This window comes from Zootoca vivipara, chromosome 14 (genome assembly GCF_965207765.1).
Source record: "Zootoca vivipara chromosome 14, rZooViv2.hap1.1, whole genome shotgun sequence".
Lineage (NCBI taxonomy): Eukaryota > Metazoa > Chordata > Lepidosauria > Squamata > Lacertidae > Zootoca > Zootoca vivipara.
Window position 1 is genome coordinate 33,030,601 of NC_142597.1, and position 25,449 is coordinate 33,056,049.

Consider the following 25,449-nt stretch of genomic DNA (forward strand, 5'->3'; position numbering starts at 1 on the left):
CAGATGAGGGAGTGCACAGGCCTCCCAAGGTGGCTTGGAGGGCTGGCTAAATTGAGGCTAGATGCTTCGAAGAAGTGCTGCTTCACACAGTGCACTTTTAAAGGGGGATTATTATTATTATTTATTAAATTTGTAGCCCGCCATTCATCCGAAGATCACAACATAAAAATACAAAACGAGAACCCAAAATACATAATAAGAACAAGAACAAATCAATAACCACCGCCCCCTCCTACAAACACGTTTAGAAGGACATAGAATGTTAATCAGCCAAATTAGTAATAATAATAATAATAATAATAATAATAATAATAATAATAATAATAATATACACTTTTGCCTGGTGCCTAAAGCTATATAATGAAGATGCCAGGCGAGGTTCCCTGGGGAGAGCATTCCATGAGTGGGGAGCCACACTCTGGGCCTCTTGTGGGGGAGGCACACAAAGAAGGCTCTCAGATGATGATCACAGGGTCTGGGGCTGCTCCATGTGGGGAGAGATGGTCCTTGAGGTATTGCGGTTCTGAGCCATTCAAGGCTTTATCGGTTAAAACCAGCACCTTGAATTGGGCCCAGAAACTAATTTGGAGTGCAGTTGGTTCAGGATCGATGTAGCGTGCTCAAACTGTCTTGCCTCTGGCCACCAAATTCTTCACCAGCTGAATATTCTGAACCATCTTCAGGGGCAGCCCAGTGTAGAACGTGTGGCAGCAATCTAACTTACGAGGTTACTAGAGCATAGGCAACAGAAGTTAGCCTATTCCTGTCCAGATAGTGGCACCGCTGGACCACCACCCGAAGCTGATGCCACCTGAGCCCCCAGCAAGGAGTACCCCTAAACTATGTACCTGCTCCTTCAGATGGAGTGTAAGCCCATCAGGGGCAGGCCATCTCTCATCCATTTGGTCTAGGGAACCACCCAGCTCAATCATACGTTGAGCTTCGGTTTGTTGGCTCCCATCCAGCCCATTACCAAGGCAAGAGCACATCCAGTGCCTCACCTGCAGATATAAAGGAGAAGTAGAGCTGTGTGACACTAGCATGTTGCTGACAATGTACTCAAAGATCAATCCATGACTCTATCCTCAGGGATCTGAGACGACATGCCTCTAAATAACATCTGCTGGTGAATAACCATGATGTACTCATTTCCTGCGAGGGGCTTCCTAGGGGCATCTGGTTGGTTGCTGTAGGAAACAGGACTCTTGGACCGGATGGTCCTCTGTTCTGATCTTGCAGGGCATAAGGAAAGTTAAAGCTAACCATGGTTATCACATTGCAGATGTAATGCTGCACCATGGTCAGTGCCGAAAGCGAGAGAAAGCCAAGCACTGTGAACCAGCTACCTCAACAGTAATGACAATTCTGCAGTTTGGAGAAATTTATGTTGCTTTATTTTATTTTTTTACAGACGCTGAAGTTACCGACATTTTGACTCCATGCCGAGCTGAAGAGAAGGCAATGCCCAGCCAAGAGGAGATATTTGCCGAGTGCTCCCAGAAGAGGATTCTTGGGTTGCTGGCTGCCATGTTGCCTCGCTTGCAATCCGTAAGAATATGCACAAATGGGGAAGGGGAGCCAGGGAGTTCCTGGGTGGCAAGAAGGAGGATGCGGGTAAAGCAGCTGGAGGAGAAGAGGGCAGAGGCTTGAGAAAGAACTGGTTGGTGGGTTGTCCTTTTCCCATCCTTGGGACTCCACCAAACCACCTGAACCTGGAACTGGGTGTGGAGAGTGCAGCTGACTGCTGAACGGGACAGCCTGAGGCTGATCCATCCACCTTGGGCCTGCTCCCAAAAAGCAGAGGTGAATAAACATCTGGATAGACCTTGGATGAAGGCAGGAAACATACTGAGTGAGGACAGGAAAGAGCTATGTGCTCTTGACTCTGAACATTTCTTGCCTTGAAGGCCAGGTGTTGATTTGACACCCATTACAAACACAGCAGTCCATTCCCAGCTGGAAGTAGGCAAAAACTGGAAACGGAGAAAAGGAGTGGACCACACCCCCAGTCCTCTGATTTCCTGCCCCCTTCTCCCCTCTCTGCAGGACTCGACGATGTCTCTGATGAACCTGGACCAGATCCTCCCGCTCATGTTTCAAGTTGTGATCTCGAATGCCGGCCATTTGAATGAAACCTACCACTTAACCCTGGGGCTCCTAGGCCAGTTGATTCGGAGGCTGATGCCTGCAGAAGTAGACGCTGCCGTGACCACAGTTCTATCAGCCAAGCACGGCCTCGTTGCTGCCGATGGGTCCTCTGTGCCAGAAGGATGGAAGACGACTCATCTCCTCTTCAGCTTGGGAGCAGTTTGCCTGGACAGGTACATAGAGAAAAGTTTTCCTCTGCCTAATCCTGCCTACCTCTGGATTAGGGAATGGTAGGTGGGCAGAAGTTATTGCAGCCGGTTTCCCCGCCTGCAATAGCCAGTGCAAGACACCCCCACGGACTGGAGCACTGGGCAAGCACAGGATCCACTGAGTCCCTAGCAGGCCCTGCTGTTGTCATATGACTACAGTGGGCCTGATCCAGGCCTCTTTGCTGCACCAGCCTGGACTCTGGCATAGTGAGGGAGCATTTACCCCCTCCCCATTCCATCCTGGCAATATGAGCTGGTTAGTGGAGGCTGTTACGGTTTGTGGTTAAGCTTCGTAGGTCTTCAGAAGATGACGGTTTTGCGCTGCAGCAGTGAGCAGTACCCCCCCCCCCAAGGGGTGGTCGAATTACCAAGGGGGTGTTAAGAGGCAGTGGGGTGGCAGGGGTGGCATCGGAGGTGGGGCTAGAGCCTGAAGTGAAACACCTACTGCTCTTGATTTTCAAAGCTATAGTCACGTTTCTTTGTATTTGCGGTTCTGAGTTGTCACAGGATACAGTATCTCATTATTGGTAATAGCTGGTATCGCTGGATGTAGTTCATCAGTTTTGTTGAATTAATTAAATAGTTTTGATTGGATTTTGAATGAATGTGCAGTTAATCATTACTGTTTTGATTTTGTTTGTGTTATTATCATCCTTAGTGGGCCAGGTAAACGACTCCAGTATTCTGAATAATGCTTTTTATCAGGCAGGGGGCAATGGGGATGAGTTTATGGACCCATGGAGGGGGCAGTGGCCCAAAAAGGTTTGGGGACCACTGCCCTAGAGTGTACCAAGCATGCTGTTTCTATGGGAGGAGGCCAGCTGTCATTTTCAAGAAAGCTTTGCCACCCTTGATTAAGGAATCTCTGCTAAGCATCAGAGGGAAGGGTGCCTTTTGGTTGATCATTGGAGTCATTTCTCATTTTTGAAACTTCACTGGTGCATGGATAGCACACACAGACACACAGCTAAATGGGCTGCTTAGCCTAAGAAACCCCCAAACTTTTGTTTTTCAGCCGTGTAGGCCTAGACTGGGCATGCACTATGGCCGACATCCTCCGAGCCCTGAACGCCTCTGCACAGTGGCACAGTGTGATTGCTGCGTTCACAGACCACTGCATCAAGCAGCTGCCCTTCCAGTTGAAACACACCAACATCTTTACCTTACTGGTACTTGTCGGCTTTCCAGAGGTGAGTGTGTTGAGCTTTAAAGCACCGCTGCTGCGGAACCATTTCCCAGATGGCGCTGCCACAATTGCAACAATGGCAACAACAAAAATGCATTTTGCATAGAAGTTAGTCGTGGTCAATCCTTGCCTGGAGTTTGACTTCTCTCTCTCTCTCTCTCTCTCTCTCTCTCTCTCTCTCTCTCTCTCTCTCTCTCTCTCTCTCTCTCTCTCTCTCCCTCCCTCCCTCCCTCCCTCCCTCCCTCCTGCCTACAGGTCTTGTGCATGGGGACCCGGTCTGTGTATATGGACAACGCAAATGAGGCCCACAACGTGATCATCCTCAAGCACTTCACAGAGAAGAACAGGGCGGTGGTTGTGGACATGAAAACACGGAAGAGAAAAGCAGGTTCTACACCACTTTCTTCAGCTTAATCTCAGCATGATCCCCCTTTCTTGCACCACTTGGGTTTTGCATTCTTAGCTGCCTTCACAGTCACAAGGGCTAGAACACACACACACTTTTCCTTTTTTTTTTTAAAGTGACGTGTGTTAGATGGTTAACAAATGAATGAATTGTTTAACTTCCTTCACATGGAAATTTCTGCCTTGCCCTTCTGGTGCCCTTTTGCCATTCAGGGCAACAGTTTAAAATCACAGCACCACAACAGCATGTTAGAATACAAACAGTAAAAATGAATGCAACACCCAGGTTGGTATTCAAATTAAGCTTTACTCAAAGTAGAAATGAATGGCTGTAATGAGGTCACGTTCATTAATTTCAACGGGTCTGCTGTGAATGGAACTTAGTTGCATGCTACCAACCCACAAACAAAATACACATCATTAAAAATCCATATAAAGGCAATGATGCCAGAGATCACAAGTAAAAATGACCTTGGCAGGCAGAAGGAATAAAAATGTTTGAATGAATGAATGAATGAATGAATGAGAGTGATGGTCACACAACACAAAGACCCCATGAATCCTATTTTCTTTTTATTATTTCTAAGGCAGCTCATTTTTCATGGTTGCAGGAAATTAATGGAATGGGATTTGAGAATGGGTTTCAGGTGTTTTGTTCTTTGCACACATCACAGTTTTTATGCATTACCTTGCTAGAAGCTCAGAGGTGATGCTTAAACAGTGGCATGTTTGGCAAAATAAATGCTGCAGCGCCACAAAATCTCTACATTCTACCTTGCTGCCTGCGTTGGGGTTATTCTGATGCACAATCAGCATTCCACTTTTATGTATAGTAGATTTTATTTATTTTTTAAGCAAACAGAATTAATGTTTCGGTTGATGCTCTCCGTGTAGCACTTGGGGTGTTGGGTCAAGGTTGGCCCGAATACTGAACCAAGCCATGATCCCCAACAGAGACCTACACAGTCACCTCCTTCCTCTCCTTTCTAGTGAAAGACCTCCAGCTGGTTCAGCCATGCGGACAAGGTGATGACGAGTCTCGGTGCCAGTTGCGGCAGTACCTCCAGCACTTTGTGTTCATCACCAGCCATCTTCTCCAGACCAGCATCAACAGCAGCTTTGCAGAGGCTGTGGAAGCAACCTGGGTCTTATCTCTTGCCCTGAAGGGGCTATACAGGACGCTTAAGGTACAGTATAGCGTGGCAGGTACTATATGTGGTGGATATAGGCGACGAAGCCTGTGGTCTTCACTACATCTTATTTATTTAGAGCAGGGGTTCGCCAGCTGTTGTTGGACTACAACTCCCATCATCCCCGACCACTGGTCCTGCCAGCTAGGGATGATGGGAGTTGTAGTCCAACAAAAGCTGGAGACCCAAGTTTGGGAAACCCTGGTTTAGAGCATTAGGATTCCCCACTCTTCAGCTGAAAGGGCTCCCAGTGCGGCTTACAGACAAGCCATTAAAACTAAATGCCCCCTGACCTCAGGCTTACAGTCTAAAAAGAGAGAACATAGCACACAAGGGGAAAAGAACGGGAAGAGGGGGAAACAAACGTGAAATCCGTTTGACTTTGGAAGTGGCCTGTAGAAGAAAGTAGGATGGTGCCAATCTCAGTCCAAAGAAAAAAGGGGGCAAACCTCAGAAAAGGTGCTGGAAGAAGATTTGCATTATTCCTGGTCACTCCCTATTTTTTTCGTGCACCCAATGCCTTTTGAATATGATATTGTTGTTCAGAGGCAGAAAAAAAGTGGTTCAAAGAGTATAATTCATGCAGCCAAGTGTAAGGTTTAAGATGTAAAGATTACATGAAAGTCACATCATGCAAGCAGTTTTCCATCTGGACTGCGATACATCTGGTTTCAACAGGTTTTTCTTTTCTTTTCTCCCCTGTCTTTGGCAGATGCATCCCTTTGAAGAAATTCGCACCGCCTTCCTTCAGACGGGTCTGCTTAAATTGTTGGTGAAGAAGTGCAGCAAAGGAACAGGCTTCAGTAAGACCTGGCTTCTCCGAGACTTGGAGGTAATGCAGGGGCTTCTCCAAGTTGGCGGGTCTACTGATCCCCTGCATCTGAAACGATTCCTTTTGCTCATCTGCGGTAGCTCTTTCCAGTCCTCCAAAGAAAACACACGAGGACTCAAGCTATGCAGGGGTGTAGAGGAGATCCTTGCACCAATCTTGACTTCTTCTTCTTCTTGTGACCTTTCATGCATCAATTATGGAGGTCTGGAGGGGAGACTCTTAACTGTGTTCATTTTGAGCCTTATTTTGAACACCTAAACAGGACTAATTCCTCTTGAGCCTCCTGCCAGTCATTTCATACATTTTTATTTCACTTTTTCTCATTTTACATTATTCAACAATAAATATAAATCACACACAAATCCAGTAATGTTTTCTGCGACTTCCCTCCCTCCTCTTCTGCAGTTTCTTATTTTTCCATCAGATTCTCTTACTCCATATCTGAATTTATCCTTTTTACCCATTTATCTGTTTTTAATTCCCTTAAAATCCTTACTGCCCATGTTTATATCAATCCTGCTAATGTTTCCGTTTGTTTTCATATATTCAATAAATTTTCCCCATTCTGCTACAAAGAGTTTATCATCCTGATCTCTGAATCTTCTGCTAGGTTTTGCCATCTCTGCTTATTCCGTCAATTTTAGTTGCCAGTCATCTCTTTTTGGGGTCAGTTCCTCTTTCCAGTTTTGTGCATATATCATTTGGGCAGCCGTGGTAGCATAGATAGATAAATATGCTGATCTTATTTATTTTAAGCATTCCTCCCCCCCAGATCATTATAAATCACTTCCCAGAAGGCTTTTGCAACCTTCCAAGACCACCACATGTGAAAAAAGTACCCTCTTTCTCTTTATGCTTCCAACATATAATGGATTTAGACTTACACATTTGCCAGTTTGCTAGGCGTCAAATACCATCTATACATCATCTTCATGTGGTTTTCTTTTAATGTGTAAGCATGCTGTAAATTTTAAATCTCCTTTCCAAAGACTTTCCCACGCTGCCATATCAACATAATAACCTATATCTCCTGCCAGTCCTTTCAGACAGTGCTAAGCTGGGTGGGCCCAATGGCCTAACTCTGTACAGGGCAGCCACGTATGTTGCATTGATTCAGATATTGGCTGCAATTGCATTTAAAGGCATTTGCCAAAAAGGCTCTATAGCACCCTTCACCAGCCTGGTGCTTTCCTTATTTTTTGGACCACAACTCTGATCAGATATGGCTATGCTGGCTGGGATGTATCATTAAGTTTTTAATGTTTGACATTTTATTATTTTTTCTATTTGCTGGAAACCACCCAGAGTACCAGGTTGACGAAGGTCTGGTTGGTCTGCCACCAACATTCAAGTTGCATTTTGTCTCTTGTAGATCTTGTCAATCATGCTTTACTCCTCGAAAAAGGAGATAAGCTCCCTGGCGGATCACAAGGGCCCAGACCTTGGTGAAAGGGACCAGGATCAAGCATTGGATCAGTCTGCTGTCACTCCCACGGATGCTGACCAGAACAGGCTCGATCCACTGGAGGGCTTGGACGAAACCACCAAAATATGCTTCCTGGTACGCTTTTGACATTTATCTGGTGGGTTGTGGGGGACTTTAGCAACAGGCAAGAATCTCAGAATTGTAGAAGTCGGAAGGGGCCACAAGTGTCCAACCCCCAGTAATGCAGGAATCTTTTGCCCAATGTGGGGCTCAAACGCACGACCCTGAGATTAAGAGTCACATGCTCTCCCAACTGAGCTACCCCAGGCCACCAAGCAGTACAGTATGTTAGCTCACATTGCACAGATCAGGCCTTATTTTGAGGGTGGGGAACCCTTTTCAGCCTGTGGGGTCACATTCCCTTCTAAGGAGCCTTTGGGGGATGGAACACATGCTAGTGGTGGGCAGGGCCAGAAGCAAAAGTGGGCGGAGCAAGAAGTGTAACATTTACCTTTGTGCAGTTGCTTAGTTTCCAAACATGTCCAGACCCAAGGACTGGAGCCCACTTCGTCAGATGTGTGAATTGTCTTTCTCTGAAATGAACTCTAGTCCATAGGAGGAAACCCCTTAGTCTTTGAGCTACTACTGGACTACAGTTGCTGATGCTGTTTTTACATCTTTGTTCAGCAGCTTTGGGTGAAGTTCTGATGGTTCTCAGGATGAACTGATAGATTAGGCAACAGGAACTCCCCTTTCTGTGGCCCCACAAGATACTAACAAAGAAAGCTTAATGAATGCATCGCTTAAATGTGCTCATGAAACCCAATTTCAAATTTGGGACTTCCAAAGGCTGACTCACACATACAGCATGTGCAGTTCACACACCCATTGTTGAAGCTTTGTCCCCCAGAAGCAAAGTGTAAAAGCACCGACCTTTTTCCTCGCTTTTTACCCCTGTTGAACTTAATTCCAGATGACCCACGATGCCCTTGACGCCCCTCTCCATATCCTTCGGGCCATGTACGAATTGCAAATGAAAAGGACCGATTCTTTCTTCCTGGAGGTCCAGAAGAGGTAAAGGAGTTCCCAAGGCTAGCTGGAAATGAAATGAGAAGCTGGGTGGGTGCATGCACTGGCTTGACCGATCAATGTTGGAACAAAAGGACATGTTTTGAAGGTGTATGAGGCCACCACCTTGCTGGAGCTGAGCACATCTGGGGTCTTGGCCAGTGCTTTGGGTGGGTGACTGCCTAGGAAACGCATGTCTGCCTTCTTGGGTTCCATGATGGAAGAAAGGTGAGATAACAACATAAAAGGACTAATAAATAAAAGAGGGAAAGAGCACTATGGATACCACCTTTCCAGGAGAGGGATGGGGAAGAAGGGGTTGTTTGTGTGTGTGTTTTAATGAACTGTTATGAGGAAGAGTTGAGTACCTTTCTAAAGGACAGTATTCACCCAATGTAGTTCATTCAGGGAATTACATTGTGCAGAGGAGCATTCCTGCTCTGAAGTGAGTCAGCCAAGGAGGTAGTCCAGGCGCAGGCCTTGGTGTCAGGTTCTTCCACTATAACAAGAGCAGCCAATGTGATCCACTGTAGATGTGTGTCGGACACCACCTTAGGACCAGCTTAGGACCAGGTTGCTTGAGCGACCTCCTCATCCCTTGCAGTCTCAGTAGCTCACTGCTTTCTCTCCTGCAAGTTCCAAAGGCCTCAGAAACCCACTTTGTGGCAACTTGGGAGCAGGGCTTTTAGCGTGGCTGCCCTGTTTCTGCGGAAATGCACTTTCTGGAATGCACTTTCTGGAAACAAGTGAAGATAATTTTGTTCCAACAGGCTTTCACAGTGGGATATAGGGGTCTTTACCACGAGTGCCCATTCGTTAGGGTTTTAGTTTTCGTCTAAATGCATTTGCTGTTTTCGTGCTTCTAAGCTGTTTTTGAATTACCTTGTTTGTAAATGATCTTGAGACAGTGGTTTAGAAGGCGATTAATCAATTAAGTAGAATAATGATAATCCTGACCATTGACCATGTTGGTAGCTGGGGATGTTGGGAGTTGGAGTCCATCATCATCTAGTGGGCAGCCTGTAGGCTTTCCCTGCGCTGTATACTCCTTCCCCTTGGAGAGCAGCTAAGTGGTAGGTTGGCTTCTTGCTGTCAACCAACTCAGCTCTCCACGCCATTTGCATCTTGCAAATTAAAGCTGTGAGGCATTAAATACTTAACTGCTTTGCAATCAGCGTATTCAAGATTTCAGCAAACAAGAGCCTTCCACGGGAAGTAGCATTGGGAATGTAAATGGAGAAGGCTTTTCATGCAAAGATCCTGGTTTTTTATTTACGTTTCTGGAATTTGACTGCAAAATGCTTGGGTGTGCCCTTAAAGGTTTGATGGTGACGTGGTGACAACGGATGAGAGGATCCGGACATTGGCTCAGAAATGGCAGCCCAGCAAGTGCTTGCGGTCGGAGGAGCAGAGTTCCAAAGCACTCGATACGGACATGATCATTGTGCCATGTCTGGTGAGTCTTCCACGTACGTCAGTGTACTAGGAGCACCTAACATAATGCACAAAAAATAAAACATTTGGAAGTATTCAGGTGGGCAAATAGCAATGAATCCAGCATGTTCAAACTGCTGCAGAATCCCAGGAACTGGGAGTATACAGAAGAAGGAAGAAGCAATACATAAATATTCAGTTTAGAAAGATTCATCATGTCATCATTTTGTTAAGAGGCACACAAGTCTCTGGTGGCAAATGAGTGTGGCTGATTCGGTAAAGTGTAGTGATTAGACTAGGGCACGGGAGACTTCAGTTTAAAACCCCCACTCAGCCAGGATGCTCAGTTGGGCTAAGAATGGCTGTCCCTCAGCCTCAGCTGGCTCACAGTAATGTTAGTTTCTAGTCCATGGTAGCTATGGAAAACAGCCTCCCCAAAATATGTGGGCTGTATCTGCCTAGAAAAGCCCCAGAGTGGTAAGTGGTGTTGGATTTTGAAGTGAAATATAACCCCGAATCTCTGCAGCCTGCTCCTGTTTTACAGTCCAAGCCTGCCCCCTGCAACAAGGCCACAGAAGAATCCAACCCCATCACCCAGAAGCTCATCACCAACACGGAAAGCGACCTGCAGCTCAGCTACGCCAAGCAACGTCGCACCAAGAGCTCCGTCCTCCTGCACAAGGAGCTGGACTCCAGGAGCAAGAAGGCCGTGCGCGGCTACCTCTACAGGGTCAACGATGCCACCGCCGTCCTTTACGCGAGGCACGCCCTTGCTTTGCTGTTGGCCAAGTGGCCCGACGACGTGGCGATCAGCGAGGAGATGCTGGAGCTCAGCGGTCCGGCTCACATGACGTACATCCTGGATATGCTTTTGCAGCTGGAGGAGAAACAGCTGTGCGAGAAGGTAGCAGTTTTTTCCTGAAAGAAACACACACAGAGAGACACACACACCCCTCCCCGGCATATTGAAAGACTTTGGAGAGGGCTCTTTAAAAGCTGCCAGAGAATACATGCAACCAATTAAAACGAGGCAGTCCCTGCCCCACAAGCTTACCCCCATGGCACACCATGGAAAAGGGACAGGGAGGGAAATCAAGCTGAGGAACCAGTTCTTAAAGGGCTGTTCTCATATTGACCAGCTGGCACAGTTCAAGGGTGGGAGGTGCCTGACGGAGCTGGTCTTTCAGCAAAGCTGGTGGAATGAGCCTGTTGCTCCCCATTTCCCACAGAGGCAGCTTGCGGGAATGGCTGCCCCCTGGTGCCAGTTGAGGGGAGAAGTCTGATGGGGCTGGCCTGCCTCAGCAGAGCTGATGGAGTGACGATGATACCAACTGTGCTGCATTTGCAAACCAGCCTTCGCCTTCTGAAGCTGGTTTAACTTGTGCTCTCTCTCTGCAGATTCTCCTGAAAGTGCTCCGTGGCTGCAACGAAAGCATGTTGGCGACAATGGCGTTGACGGCCTGTCAGTTCATGGAGGAGCCCGGGATGGCCGTCCAAGTGCGGGAGTCCAAGCACCCCTATAACAACAACACAAATTTTGAGGTACTCCCCCCCCCCCAGCAGTTTGACATCACCTGTGTGAAATTATGGTGGCAGCTCACCAAGAGCAAGGACATGGACAGGAGAGAGAAAATGGCCTTAATGGCTTTACTTACGAAGGCAGGTTTCCAAGTGGGACAGGCACAGGAAACCTTTTTTCAGCCACATTCTCTTCTGGGCAGGGATGGGGCTACGTGCCAGTGGTGGGCGTGGCCAGAGGCAAGAGTGGGCAGGCAGCAGGTGCCAGCTAGTTATGACATGCCCTCACACAACCCTCTCTGTTCTCCACCCTTGCAAGCAAGCGACATCATCAGAGTACAAGGACACATTCCATCCAGGCAAAAACCCTTAAGATGAGTAACAGGGTCTTGGCTTTAGTTTCCCCACGTGCAAAACGGGGTATAGCAGTTCTTGCCTACCTTCTGAGGTGGGTTGGATGACTGAGATAATTTATGTGTAGGTGGAAATGAGATATGCTCGGAGGGTGGCATATGCACTGCAGTTCCTAAGCTTGGGAACCTCTGCACAAGGGAATTTTGCAAGTGGGTGCAACAACCTGTGGCTCCTTTGTGGGAGGTGGGAAGGAGCCACACCGGGGCAGCTCCAAAGAGCAGCGCTGGGAGGCAGAAGAGGTTTTTGTTGAATGGAAAATGCCTCTCCCTCTTTGGGCAAAGTGTGCTCCTACCAGTTATCAGCTGAGAGGTGGGTCTGAGTGTGCCTTGCTCCAGCGAAGAAACCAGGAGCCCATCTTAACCTCTCGATTGCTCCTTTGAAGCCTTCCCCTTATCCACACTGCACTTGACATATTGTGCAAAGACATTGTGGAGCAGGAGGTATGACTTCCCCAGAATGGCCCGGCAGGCCAAATGAGGAGGCCCAAGTTTGCCCCACAGGCTAGAGGAGCCTCCCACCCCTGGAGCCCACCTTTTTTCTCCACATGAATCACTCTTACCTGTCTCAGCTCTTAATAATGCACCATGGAGACCTCCAGAGGAGTGAATCATTCCTGAGCAGAACAAGCAGAGTCCTCTTTAGAACATGGGTCGTTCTGGTGCATCTTAGCCCTGGGATGATTCAGCCACCCTCAGCGCAGAAAAATCCATATGGAGGAGAAGCTGGAGGAGTGAATTGTTCTGAAGAGCAGCCACCTCTTGGTGTTCCAGGCTCATCGGAGCCTTTCATTTTTAGCTTGTTTGCTGCGAGAACTAAACTAAGCTGGTCCTCACTTCCCAGCCTGCAGATTCAGGATATGATACTTGAATCCATAGAATAGCATTTCCCTTTCGGTGTTTACCTTTCAACCAAGGTTCTTCTGTGTCCTCAGGTTTGTCACTCCAAACACCCACCCCGGCCGCCATTCTAATTTTGAGTCAGCCAGCGTTCTCTCTTGTTGGATTCCTTCCCGTTTTTGTTTACAGTGGTGGTTAGGAACCTTTCCCAGCTTCTCACCTTGAGCAGCTTTCTGGGGCCCTTGCCTCCAGTGATGGGCTGTGAACCCAATTCCTCACATGCGCTCAGCTGTCTTTGTGGTGCGTCTTGGTCCTCTGTTAAGCTTGGGCACCTGCTCTCTCCCGCAGGATAAGGTTCACATCCCTGGTGCTATATACCTCTCCGTCAAGTTTGATTCTCAGTGTAACACTGAAGAGGGCTGTGATGAGCTGGTTGTAGCCAGCAGCTGTGACTTCATCCATGATCGCCACACCTTCAGCGGGCCTCCGCACAAGTGGACAGACTTCGAGCTCCCAGGTAAAGTTTCGCAGCATTGTTGAGGGGAGGGAGACCCTTAAATAAGCTAGCAAACATAGTGCTGACACTCTCTGGTAGTACTTAGATGCCAGAAACATTGATACAGCTTAAGAAGCAAAAGTCGTCTAGGTACTAAATGAAACTGGGCGTACATGAACTGTGATGCTCAGATGAAGGGGCTCCTTCCACAGGGCAGAAGCAAGTCTCTCAAGAGCGTAGTTTGAGACACTGGCAGTTTAGTAGGAGCATCTTTTATCTCCGGTTGACAAATATTGTCAGTGGCCATCCTATACTATATAAAAAAAAGAGGGAGTTGGTTCTTGTCACCTCCCTACACAGTCTGTTCCACTGCATTAACTTCTATGACAACATCAGACCCAACACTTCCCCCTCCCCAACTGTCCATCATGAATGCAGAACAGACTCTCCAGTGGCGAGACATCTCCAATTTTGTAGCTGCCAGAAGAAAAAGAACTAGCCTTACTGGTCACTCGTTGGGTGTCCTCAGTGGGCCAGCAAGTGGGTTCAGCAATGTTATTTGAGAGACTATAGCTGAAACCTCCTGAAGGATGAATTGCATATTTTTATATTATTTTATTACCTGCTCTTCCCTCCAAGAGTATGGAGGGACATCAAAGACATCAAGACATCAAAACAACATTAAAAACAGTTTGTTTATTATTTATTTGTTTATTTATTATTTATTTTAATAAAGGCAAATAAATAAATAAATGTAAAAATGTGCACCCCCACCTCCGAGACCATTCCATTATAACTATCCAATCTCCCAAAACTTCCCACACCTCTTACGATGATTTAACCCCTTTCCATTTTAACAGTACAAATTCTACAAATACCCTCCATATCTCCTCAAAATCATTACTCCTCCTGCATATTCCCTGCCTTACCTTAAATTAGCACGTTAATTTATCATTAGTAACTATATCCCACACCTCTTTATACCATTAAAAACAGTTTAAAGCTGTTTACTATCATACGAATCTGATGGGCCCTAAAAATATACAACTCAGGTGTCAAAAGTCAGGGGAAGAAGGTGCATCTTCAGGATCTTCCAGAAGCTGTACAATGAAGGTGCTTCTTTGGAAGATGGGAGTTTCCACAATTCCGGGGCCACTACAGAGGAGGCCCTCTCCATACCCTGGCTTTTGACACTTGAGGTGTATATTTTTAGGGCCCGCCATATTTGTATTGGAGTGCCAAGTCATTCAAATACCTGAAAGGCTGCCTCCTTCCCTACAGACCCTCTCGGGTGCTGAGATCAGCAGAGGAGGCCCTCTTGGTAGTTCCTCTGTCCTCATTGTTGCCGCCAGCTGTGGAGGCAGAGCATAGCCATCATGGCTAGCAACCATCAATAGCCCTCTTCTCCTCCATGAATGTGTCCCATCCTCTTTTAAAGCCATCCAAATTGGTGTCCATCACTTCCTCCTGTGGGAGCGAGTTCCACAGTTTAACTTTCTCCCTTTCCCCTTTCTGAAGTGGGCTCAGTTTTGACCTAATTTCTTCTCCCCACCACCCCTTAGCTCTCATGTGTTTCGTTCTTTTAGCTTGGCAGAGAACAAAAAACACCATATGTCTTGTCCTGCGCTGTGAGTCATCGCTTCCTTAGCATCGTCGGGGAGAGGTTTATTAATGTAGAGAGAGTTCCATAAAATCCTGCCTTTGTTCAGAACATGTTGCCTGTCAAAAATATTTTTAAAAGATGCAGAAAACATGGCAACGTATTAGCGATTTGCTAATAGCAGACGTTTCAGCATCTGGGATCAGAATCCTGTTTTGTCTTGCAAATTACCTTTGAAAAACAAACCGCTCCTCAGTGCAGAAATCTTTGAGCAATTTCCTTTGCAATGCTGAATTTTGTAAAGTCGAGATGGTTTTAGGGTTGTGTTTGAGGTGTGTTCAGGAGACAGTACTTGCTCAGTTATAAAAAACCCTTTAGACCATGACATTTTTCTTCTTCTAACGTGTTTTTTTTTAAATGAGGTGATACTGCTCCATGTAACACAGGATACTGCCAGGAATCCTAAAAACAGCGAAAACACAGACATGCAGCTTGCCTGATCCTCAAAACTGCCCCTGCCCCTTTGCTTATAGTGTGCGTTTTGAGCGAGATTGTCTGTGTCCCTGCTTAAGAGAATGCTTTCCTTGGCTCTTGTAACAGGGGATACCCTCTACTATCGATTCACCACGGACATGAGCAACACAGAATGGGGTTATAAGTTTACAGTGACGGCAGGTCACCTGGGGAGGTTCCAGACAGGTAAGTGCTTTTCTGAGCCACGAGTCAAAAGATCATTGTCGTCTTGCTTTCCTTGTGACGGGACGGGAATCTTGGAGCAAAGCCTGTTGTTTTTTCTTTCTCAAGATCACACTGGGCAGTGGAGGAGAGGGGACAATAACCCAAGGAGGTGTTAACACAAGCATGCGTGCCTCTTCTGTGCAGAGCGCAAAAGCTTGATGTCGAAAGGATGTTTGAAATAAAACATTACAATTCATGCAAATGGGAGCATTCATTTATAAGAGCCTAAGAAGAGCTTGCTGGATCAGGCTAGTGGCCCACCTTGCCCAGCATCCTGTTCTCGCAGCAGCCAACCAGATGCCTCAATGGGAAACCCACAAGCAGGACCCGAGCACAAGGGCGCTCTCCCCTCCTGCGGGTTTCCTGCAACTGGTATTCAGAAGCTGTGGAGGGAGAGCATAGACGTCGTGGCTTGTAGGCTGCAGTAGCCTTCTCTGCCATGAATTCCATAAGAGTTCACTGTCCTATGTGCCACCTGGGGCAAACCCTTGAGGGAGGGCAGTTTACAATATCTTAACTCAGGGCTGGGAAACCTATGACCCTCCTGATGTTCCTGGGTTCCAGCTGCCATTAGCCCCAACCAGCATGGCTAGAGGTCAGGGATGATGATGGGTCCAGCATCATCCAGAAGCTACACGTTCCCCCTCGTTGCCCTTAATAAATCAACTGTTATTTACTAGCTGCCTTTGCTTATTGGTCTGCTCTTTCGATTTCCGCCTTTTTAATTGTTGGTTGGTTTTGCATAGTTCTATGCACGGGCGTGGTTGAAAACATGGAAGCCAGCCTTTGCCTACCTTGCTTGTTCGAGATGTTTTTGGGCTTACCATCAGCGCCCAGCACCGTACAGCCAAGCTGGCTAGGGCTGATGGGAGTTGTAGCCCAAAACATCTGGAGAAAAGGCTGGTTTAGACAATAAGTACCTGCGTTAGGGTTAAGAGTAAGAAGTTTCTTCTATTACGGGACAAGTGATACAACCTGTTCTGAGGCTAGCTTTACTAAATATGTTTATAGAGGACTTTCTGTTTCAGAACCTACTAAAACTTTTCCATATCTGCAGCTAGAAATCTCTTGACACAATACTGTATTGGGAAGCAGCTACTAACTCAACTCTAGCGACACAGTGGGGTTAGGCTATGGAACATAGCTCTTGCAGAAAAACGTAGGAAGTGCTAAGAAACACAAAGACCTAAAAAACCCCAAAAACCTGATTTTGAAACTGTAAGGTCCATGTTTATTCAGTTCACTGGAAATGGTAGTTTGGTCTCCTCAGTATCCATGGCTCGCTTCAGGACAGTCTGTTAAGACAAGAGACCAAAAGACACCAGCTCTAAACAATTTGTATGACCTGCTTAGCATTTGACTGTGTCATTTACACTGTATATGCAGTGAGGAGAAGGAGCACATCTTATTGGACTAGCAGAATGGCACTACGGAGTATGCAATGTACGTATTTTGAATTCCAGGCTTCGAGATCCTGAAGCAGATGCTGTCGGAGGAAAGGGTCGTCCCCCACATCCCATTGGCCAAAATCTGGGAGTGGCAGGTGGGTGTGGCCTGCAGGCAAACTGGCCACCAGCGACTGAAGGCCATCCACCTGCTCCTTAGGATAGTCCAGTGCTGCAGTGAGAGGTATGCCTGCCAGACTCAGCTTTGCTTCCCCCCACTAAGCTTCCAGTCCTCATGAAAAGCAAAAAAACAAAACAAAACATAAATCCCCCCCATCCCCACCACAAAGATAGGAATGTTTTTGTGTCTCGTGATTTCTTTTGAAATATTATTTCATGATTCTGAAGGCTACTCTTTTAAGCTGAGATCTGCTTCCCCTGCCTGATGTGCAGAAAGATGGGCTTGGTTAGTGATAAAGGCAAAAGAAATGTCATTTGAAACAGATTTGAGCCACAAATGACTGTGTTGCTACTCCTTCTCTCCATAAGCTCTGGCCCATTTGCCAAAGAACTTGGCCATTGGAGGCCTGGTCTACCCACAGTGTTCGGGAAAGCTAATACTTCAAGGAAGTGGTAGGATGTGGTTTATCATGCAAATGCCTCTGCTTTTAAAATCAGCGACCAGAAGAGTCATTCTGTAAGCCAGATAATACTGGGATATATTCAAGGCCCTCGTACAAAGCACCTGCTTTTATTATTTGCTTCTTTAGAGCATTTGTTTTCCCCGCACTTCAGCCAGAAAAGCTTCCAGAGTGGCTTACATACGATCAATGCAGTCCCTGCCCTGCAGGCCCACAGTCTAAAAAATACAAATAAATTCCTTCCCAGGTGTGGAGATACAGGGGGGAGGGGCCAACACTCCCCAGGGACAACAGGGGGGGTATCCTACCATCCTCCACTGGGGTACAGGGGCCCTGACTGGGCCACAGCAACGCATGGCCGGTTCCCGCTAGTACATGAATATATTCCAATCAGGAGCTTGAGAAATCAGCACACCTAGGGAAGGTGGTAGCTCCTCTTTAAACTATGGAACTCCCTCCCACAGGAGGCAGCGATGGCCACTCACTTGGATGGCTTTAAAGAGGATTGGACAATTTCATGGCTGCCGATGGCTGTTAGCCATCATGTCTCTGCTCTGCCTCCACAGTTGCAGGCAGCAGTGCTTCTGAATACCAGCTGCTAGAAACTACGGGACCTCTTGTTTTCAAATCCCACAGGCCACTGTGAGAGCAGGATGCTGGACTAGATGGGCCGCTGGCCTGATCTGGCGGGCACTTACGTTATGTAGTTAGAAAGTGAAGAGGGCTTTTGCAATCAGACTGGGACTGAGGACAGCTATTCTTCAGAGTGGCAGCCAATTTGTGAACTCAGCCCTCCTCTTTCTTTCAGGGACTGTGACCTCACTCTGCTGAAACCGCTCTGGCACCTTTTCAGCTGCATGGAGAACAGCATGCGCCACGATGTGACCAAGTCGGGGATCCTCCTCCCGCTGCACCGGGCGCTGACCGAGCTTTTCTTTGTCACCGAGAGCAGAGTTGGTGTAAGCGCTTCTCCCTTCTCCCTGGTGCTGGGAACAGCTGCCAAGCTATTGGATTAGACCAGTGATGGCCAAACTTGGCCCTCCAGCTGTTTTGGGACAGTTCCCATCATCCCTGACCACTGGTCCTGTTAACTAGGGGTGATGGGAGTTGTAGTCCCAAAACAGCTGGAGGGTCAAGTTTGGCCATCACTGGTTTAGACTGTCCTTCCTCCCTCCCCTTCACTTTTTGTTTTACTTAAGAAAAACCAGGGCTTTATTGGGTACAGATTGCGATTAGACTGAAATTAGTCATGCTCTTTTCCCACCAGTTGTAATGGAATGATGACTTTGCTTTTAGAGGGCTCCTGTTTTAATGCCATTCTCAAAACGTGTTTGAAAAGAGCACTCTGGTCCTATTGAAGCATTTTGCAATTCAGGATCAGTTTGTAGTCGTCCCCCCCCCACGTACCTTTGAAAAGAACTTGCAAAACTTGTTCTGGATGTTGGGATCCATGGGTGAGTTAGTTTCTTTCCCTCATGCAATGCCATTATGAAAACGCACTTGCTGTGAAAGCTTGTTCCTGGATTTTGCTCCTAGCTCTCATTCACACTCTCTGGTTTTAGGAACTTGGATCTCTGCAGGATTACTTGCTTGCCTTAAATACGGAAGACCATCTCCACCGCTGTACAGCGCAGGTAAAGCCTCCAGGAGCCCCTGCTGATCTTCCCTCCTGTCCCCAAACTTCTTCAGCAGAGGCTGCTTTTGTGACGGGTTTGCATTAATTGCTGTGCCCTGGAGACTCTTGAGGCAAAGGAGCAGAGTTTTGAGTTTGGGCAAGGGAGAAACATTCCACAGGGAGACAGAAAGTATTAGGAATGGGGAGGGGTGAAGCTCTTGGGAGCATTTTAATTGGGCATCGTTCTCATAAGACCACAGCAGGCTCTTGTCTCCTCTGGGCTCGAGATAATTCACATTATTTTACCAAAAGAAGACAAATTTTGAAACTCAAAAGTCAGGTGCGCCATGAGAATAAACAGTTGGGCACGTGATGCGACTTCTAAATCTGAAGCAGATTTAGTTTGAGCCTGACTGGTGGCTGGACAGGGGTCGGGGTGGGGCTGTTTTCCCAATCCCAGATGACGTTGGGCTCCCAACTCCCATCAGCCCCAGCCGGCATGGCCAGTGGGCCCAGGGGGTGATGGGAGTTGTAGGCCAGCAACATCTGCAGGGTCCCCCTGTCCCTGATACAAATGGAAGTCTGTTGGGTTGTGCCCATCTGGTCCAGCAGCTGATTTCCTATGGTTCCCAGAATTCTCTGGGAGGTTCATAGAAAGGGCACAAAGTTAACCCCCTTTTCTTCTTGTTTGCCTCACTCTCCCACCTGCTGTTTTGGGGGTACACTCCCCAAACCTTCTGCTTCCATTTAACTTGAGGTGTGCATTACATCAGTATTTTGTGCCCTGTGCCCAAATAAAACATATGATGGCCCTCTCTAGGCACACTGCTGTCCCTTTGTCAACAAAATTATGACTTCCCAGGCAAAAATCCATTTTTTAGAACAGGAGCCATGAAATTGGAGAAGGGGGGGTAGGGAAGCGCTCGCTCTCCCCCACTGTCCTCACAAGACTATTTTGCATGCTTGGAGATTCCCTTGAGCTTCGCACCTGCCATTGCCCTTGAGGCTCCATGATTGGTGGTGGGCACAGGCAGAGCGCCCCCGTGTTGCTTGCAAAGCAGAAAAGTGCTATTCAAGCAGAATGGCTGTGCTGTGCCCCCATGACTGGAGGCAGTAACTGCTTCTGAATACCAAAAGCCACAGGTTGGGAGAGGGCTGCTCTTGTGCTCCTAGGACAGAGGTCCCCAGACTAAGGTCCATGGGCTGGATATGGCCCGAAGGCCTCTTTTATCCGACCCGCAACAACCCCTGCCGCCCGCTCTTAGCAGCGCGACACAGCTGCCTACTTCTGGGTTGGATGTGCGCCGGAAATAGCTTGCGCGCATGCGCTAGCATCATTTCCGGTGCACTTCCAGGTTGGAGGAGGCCCGTGCGCATGCGCACAAGCTATTCCCAGCGCTCCTCCCACCCAGAAGTGCGCCGGAAATAGCGTATGGGTGCACGCTCACACGCGCTCCCCCACCCTCCAGCCCGCCGAAACCATCGGCCCAGCGGGCACCAGCCTGAAGCCAGGTAATTTTGGGGACCCCTGTCCTAGGATCATAAAACAGAATGGATGGGGACTCCAAGGATCCTGCAATGCAGGAATCACAGGTAAAGAATTCCTGACTGGTGGCCATCCAATCTCTGCTTACAAACCTCCAATGAAGGAGAGTCTACCGTCTTCTGGGGGAGCCCACTCCATTGTCAAACAGCTCATACCATTAGAAAGTTCTTCCTAATGTTTAGTTAGAATCTCCTTTCTTGTATTTGAATCTATTGGTTCAGATCGTGCAAAAGGCAAGCTGGCTCCATCTTCCATGTAACAGCCCTTCAGGTATCTGAAAACAGCTCTCATTATCATATCCCAGTCTCCTCTTCTCCGGAGAAATCTCCTTGAATGGGAATATGCTGAACCTCAGCAAGCCTTGATGCTCAACGCTCCTTTTCTTTCCCAAACAGGCCCTGAAAAACATCGCTGCTCTTAGCCTTGCCATTAACTACCCCAACAAATCGACGAGCCCCTGGAACGTTTAACCACAGGCTCTTTTCCAGCTCGGAGCGGGGATGGTCCTTGCCCGTAGGAACCATGGGGGTGAGCATCCTTCGCCCGGTGCGGGTACCAGAGAAAGGAAAAGAGGGGTCCCTTCTGCTTCCGTTTATGTGCACTCCGCGGGCAGCCAGCCAGTCAACTTTCCGCCCCGATGTAGATTCTGTAAAAGCAAACAGCGCACTTCCAAGGAAAAAGGGGCGCACTCTCTCTCTGGAGCACCTTTGCGCGTCACCTCGAGTTATGTATGCACTTCTATTGTAGCATGTCTGTGGAACAGTATTTACTTTCTCTGAATTTCGGAAGAATGATATGGGGGGGGGGAACAAGAGGGAACGAAGACCTCCCCCGAAGGTCCTCCTTCTGGCTACCACCCCACCCTCTTGCCATCTCCCCACCACCCCCGCTCGCCCCTCCTTATATAAGCTGAACAAGGAACTGAAATGGACTGGTCGTAGCGTCATTTCAAACTCAAAAGCGGGTCTGGCCCATGATAATTGGATTGGCCAAGGAAGCAATGGAGGAATCTGGAAGTATAGCAAGGCTGAAAGAATCCTCAATGATGCTGCTTTGGGTTTCCCCCCCTCCTCTCTGAAAAGCTGGCTGCAACCCCAGCCGAGGAAAAAGGAGGAGGAATCTGGAGGAATGTTGGAGGAGACCCTTGGTGAGAGACAGCCGCTAGATGCTCTCATGCTGCTGGCAGCCACAGTTTCTTGTCTGTGACGTAGTAGAAGTTGTGGCCTGGAAATTGTCCTGGATGCTCTGCGATGAGCCACGATTAAAGGGAAAGGCGCTTCTTCCAAGATGGCATCTGAAAGGGGGAACGGAGGCAGGCAGTGGGAATTCTCTTCCCCTCCACTCTGAATGCTGGCAGTGCAGGATGTGTCCGGCTCTCGAGCGATGAGCGAATTAACCCGTCTGGCTTCACACAGCAATAACCACATAGTTCCTCCTGAATGTGGAATGCGCAGGGTAAATCTATTGGGTGAAATAAATGGGCTTTAATCTCTTGTTCTGGGAGGGGGAGCCAGGATGGAGGAGTTGCTTCTCCCCTCCAAGGGCATGAAAAGCAAGGTGCTTGTGTGTGGCAGGAAGAAAAGGGTGTTGCACATTTGCCCCCAAGTCGCTAGCTTTATTTTTTTTTAATTTCCTTTGCCCTTTGCCATGCTGGCAAGAGACATCTCTCCTCTGCTTTGATGTCTCTTTTTGGAGTTTCCGAGGAACGGTGCAGCTGGGTGAGCAGGAACAGCAAGGTAGCCGGCCCTGTTTGGCAAGGGGACACTCTTCCCAAAGAGCATTGCCTCTGCCCAAGGGCAGAGAGCGCACCACAGGGGGGGGGAGGGGACCCATGCTGTAGTTTTCGTGACAATATTTAAAGGCGGCGGCAGGTTTCTCCATGACTTCATTGAGTGAAAGGAAGGTGATTGCGGCAGTGACTGGAGAGGCGATGAGACGGAAAGGATTGTTCCGGGGAGAGCCTGTATTTAAAGGCTGGCGGAATGTGGCTCGGAAAAGGAGCAAGAAGAACCCTGCTGGCTTGAGATGCCGCAAAAGATGGTGCTTGGGCAGGACATGCTCCCTGGAGACACAGCTACAGGAAGTCCTCCCTCCGACAGCGGGAGCTCTGCTTCGGGGCCCTCCAGGTGTTTTTCGACTACAACTCCCATCATACTAGACCACCCACCTTGCTGGGTTGGGGCAGAGTCCAACAATACGTGTTGGGCCACAGCTTTCTCCCATTCCAGGGTGGCTCTTTGCTCATAGCGCCTTATCTCTCATGTACACAACCCACAATATCAGGGTTGGGGTTTTTGTTTTGTTTTTAGGAAAGGTGACTCTTTGGGCAGCTTCCCACCCCCCCCCCCCTGCGAGAAGCAAAACTCTGTGTGGTCTTGCTAAGCCTATCAGTGGTGCATCAGGGTCAATTACTGCAAAATGGCCGGGGTCTTGTGGAGCTCACCCTGGCTGCATCCAAAGAGATTCACAGGGATCACTTTTTGTGAAACGTTTTTGACCTCTGGCGATGTCAGTTGCAGGAGGAGCAACTTGTTGGAAGGGTACTGGGACTCGTCAAGGGACGCAACGGCTGGAATCTCCACTCCTTTTTTTCTTTTTAATTCTCCCACTGCTCCCTTTCAACAACAACCTCCCCCCCCCCCAAAGAAAGACCCATTCTGCAGAGTGATGGTCTGTACAAAAGGCCTCTCATTGTCTCTGTCATGGCTGCTGTCCTCACTTCCATTTCTGATTGGCTGGGACTGGCCCCTGTGCAGTCCTTGCTCCCTACACCCGGTGAAGGGATTTCGAGCCAGTAAAGACCTTGCATTTCAACCCCGCTTCTTTCTGGAACTTCCTAATCCAGTGACGAAGATGACTTCTGCCATTGCCTTACATTGGCTGCTCTTTTTCTTTTCTGCCCCACACCTCAAAGATAAATAAAATAAAATTAAAGAGATTTATGAGCTTCCTTTTTACTAGAACAGCAGTGTGAAGAGGTAGGTTTTGAATTGAACTAAAGTATTTTAACATCCCAGTTCCTCAGAAATCCTTAGCAGTTTCAGGAAAATGCAAAACCCCAGATTTGAATGAGGGAGGGGGAAGAGAATAAATTGTGCCTATAACGATTATTGTGTGTGTCGAATTGCATCTTGTTAAGAAACCACCGACATTCAAACATAGCTCTCTTTTTTGACATAAACATTTGAAATGGGTGGTTGTTAATTTTCCTTTGTTTTATTTTGGCGTCATGAAATCTAATCACTTCTGGAAGGGGGGGGTCCTCCGTTTTTGGTTTAACATTATTAAAAGGAACCCCTTAGATTTATTCTTGTTTGGTTTAATGTGTATTTTAAGGAAAAGAAGATATAGATGCAGTGGATATATGCAAATGGAGAGATATATTGTAAAAAAAAACTATTAAAAATGGAAGTACAAGGATATGCCTGTTTATGTGTGTGTGGTTATTTTGCTGCGGGTGGAGCCATAGTTTATGCTGTTCTGCAAAGTTGGCTGGATTTGTAGCAGTTTGGATTTTGGAGCTTTAATTGCAGCTCCTGCAGAGAGGGGAGGGGTGGGCAGCGCAGAAATCACATAGCATTATAGGATGGGAAGGGACACCAAGGGTCATCTAGCCCAACCCTTCTGCTGCAGTGCAGGAATCACAGCTAAGAATCCCCGACAGTTGATCACCCAACCTCTGTTTAAACACCTCCAACGAAGGAGAGCTCACCACCTTCTTAGGTCATCCCTTCCACTGTCAAACAGCTCTTAGCGCCAGAAAGTTATTCCTAACCCATTCCGTATATCCCACTAGGAGCTCTCCGAGGATCTTCTTCCTCGGTCTCCCCTAACCCAGCTTAGAAACCTTTCCAACCCACTAGATCCTTGCCTGGAGCCAACCACTCCTCTGGCAAGGCCAGCACCCCCACTTGGCCCGTAACAAAAGAGTCTGGACTAATTCTTGATCCAGCGCTGCGGCTGAAAAAGTTCCCCCAGCCCAGTCCCTTCTGAGTGGCGAAAATGCCCACAAGAGGGTGTTCTGCATCTCTGACAGCCTGATCCTTATTAAGTGGAAATGTCACGTATGGAAAAACTGGTCAGGGAATCTATACAGTATCATTGATGTTCTTTCATGTGTTTTTAATCTGCACTGCCCCAGGATCTTCCAATAAAGGGTAGTATATAAATTTGATGATGATAAAATAAGCATGTGCTTTAGGTTATGGCCTTTCATGGGCTCCTGTTTGCCAGTGAGCCGCTTCAACTCGCCTCTGCCGGGTTTCAAAGCAACAAACTCCCCTCTCTCAGACACTGCACCTGTTCTTGCCATCCCTTAAATCTCCTCTCTCTGCCCACAACCCTCACCTTACGCTACATTCTATAAAATGATTCCAGGCTCTTCTGAATATAGAATTTGGGGTGGTATTCAACGCTAGTCCTACAGAATGTGTGTGTGTGTGTGTGTGAGAGAGAGAGAGAGAGAGTTGATAGATAGACCATTAGCTACCTTATACTGAGATCATTGAGCTCAGTATTGTCTATACTGACTGGCAGCAGCTCTGCAACATTTCAGAGCAGGATCTTGCCTAGTCCTGCCTGGAAATGCCGAGAATTGAACCTTGGAAGACCTGCATGCACAGCAGATGCTCTGCCATTGAGTTACGGCCCTTCTCTAGATTCATAGGAGTTTCACACGACTAACAGGTTTGGCAATTTCAGTGGATTGACTTGAGTAGGAATTGGTTGAATGCGACAGCCTGTGCCTGTCCCTCAACCCCAA

The 25,449-nt window shown here is 47.7% G+C and overlaps 1 protein-coding gene across 2 annotated transcripts in view; it reads left to right on the forward strand.

Moving 5' to 3' along the window:
* The window catches only part of ZZEF1 (zinc finger ZZ-type and EF-hand domain containing 1), a 77,887-nt gene extending 53,778 nt beyond the window's left edge, over positions 1-24,109 (forward strand). Inside the window, exons 39-55 of one of the 2 annotated variants that reach the window (XM_035138951.3) lie at positions 1,412-1,548; positions 2,047-2,321; positions 3,373-3,547; positions 3,799-3,931; positions 4,939-5,135; positions 5,851-5,970; positions 7,343-7,531; positions 8,370-8,470; positions 9,785-9,920; positions 10,425-10,802; positions 11,297-11,440; positions 13,015-13,183; positions 15,363-15,461; positions 16,964-17,129; positions 18,335-18,485; positions 19,089-19,160; positions 21,083-24,109. In XM_035138951.3, coding sequence (XP_034994842.1) covers positions 1,412-1,548; positions 2,047-2,321; positions 3,373-3,547; positions 3,799-3,931; positions 4,939-5,135; positions 5,851-5,970; positions 7,343-7,531; positions 8,370-8,470; positions 9,785-9,920; positions 10,425-10,802; positions 11,297-11,440; positions 13,015-13,183; positions 15,363-15,461; positions 16,964-17,129; positions 18,335-18,485; positions 19,089-19,160; positions 21,083-21,157 — 2,717 coding nt within the window. In that variant the 3' untranslated portion in view covers positions 21,158-24,109. The remainder of the gene's footprint in view (positions 1-1,411; positions 1,549-2,046; positions 2,322-3,372; positions 3,548-3,798; positions 3,932-4,938; positions 5,136-5,850; positions 5,971-7,342; positions 7,532-8,369; positions 8,471-9,784; positions 9,921-10,424; positions 10,803-11,296; positions 11,441-13,014; positions 13,184-15,362; positions 15,462-16,963; positions 17,130-18,334; positions 18,486-19,088; positions 19,161-21,082) is intronic. The other variant, XM_035138952.3, reaches the window with a different exon arrangement.
* Positions 24,110-25,449: the final 1,340 nt, after the last annotated feature.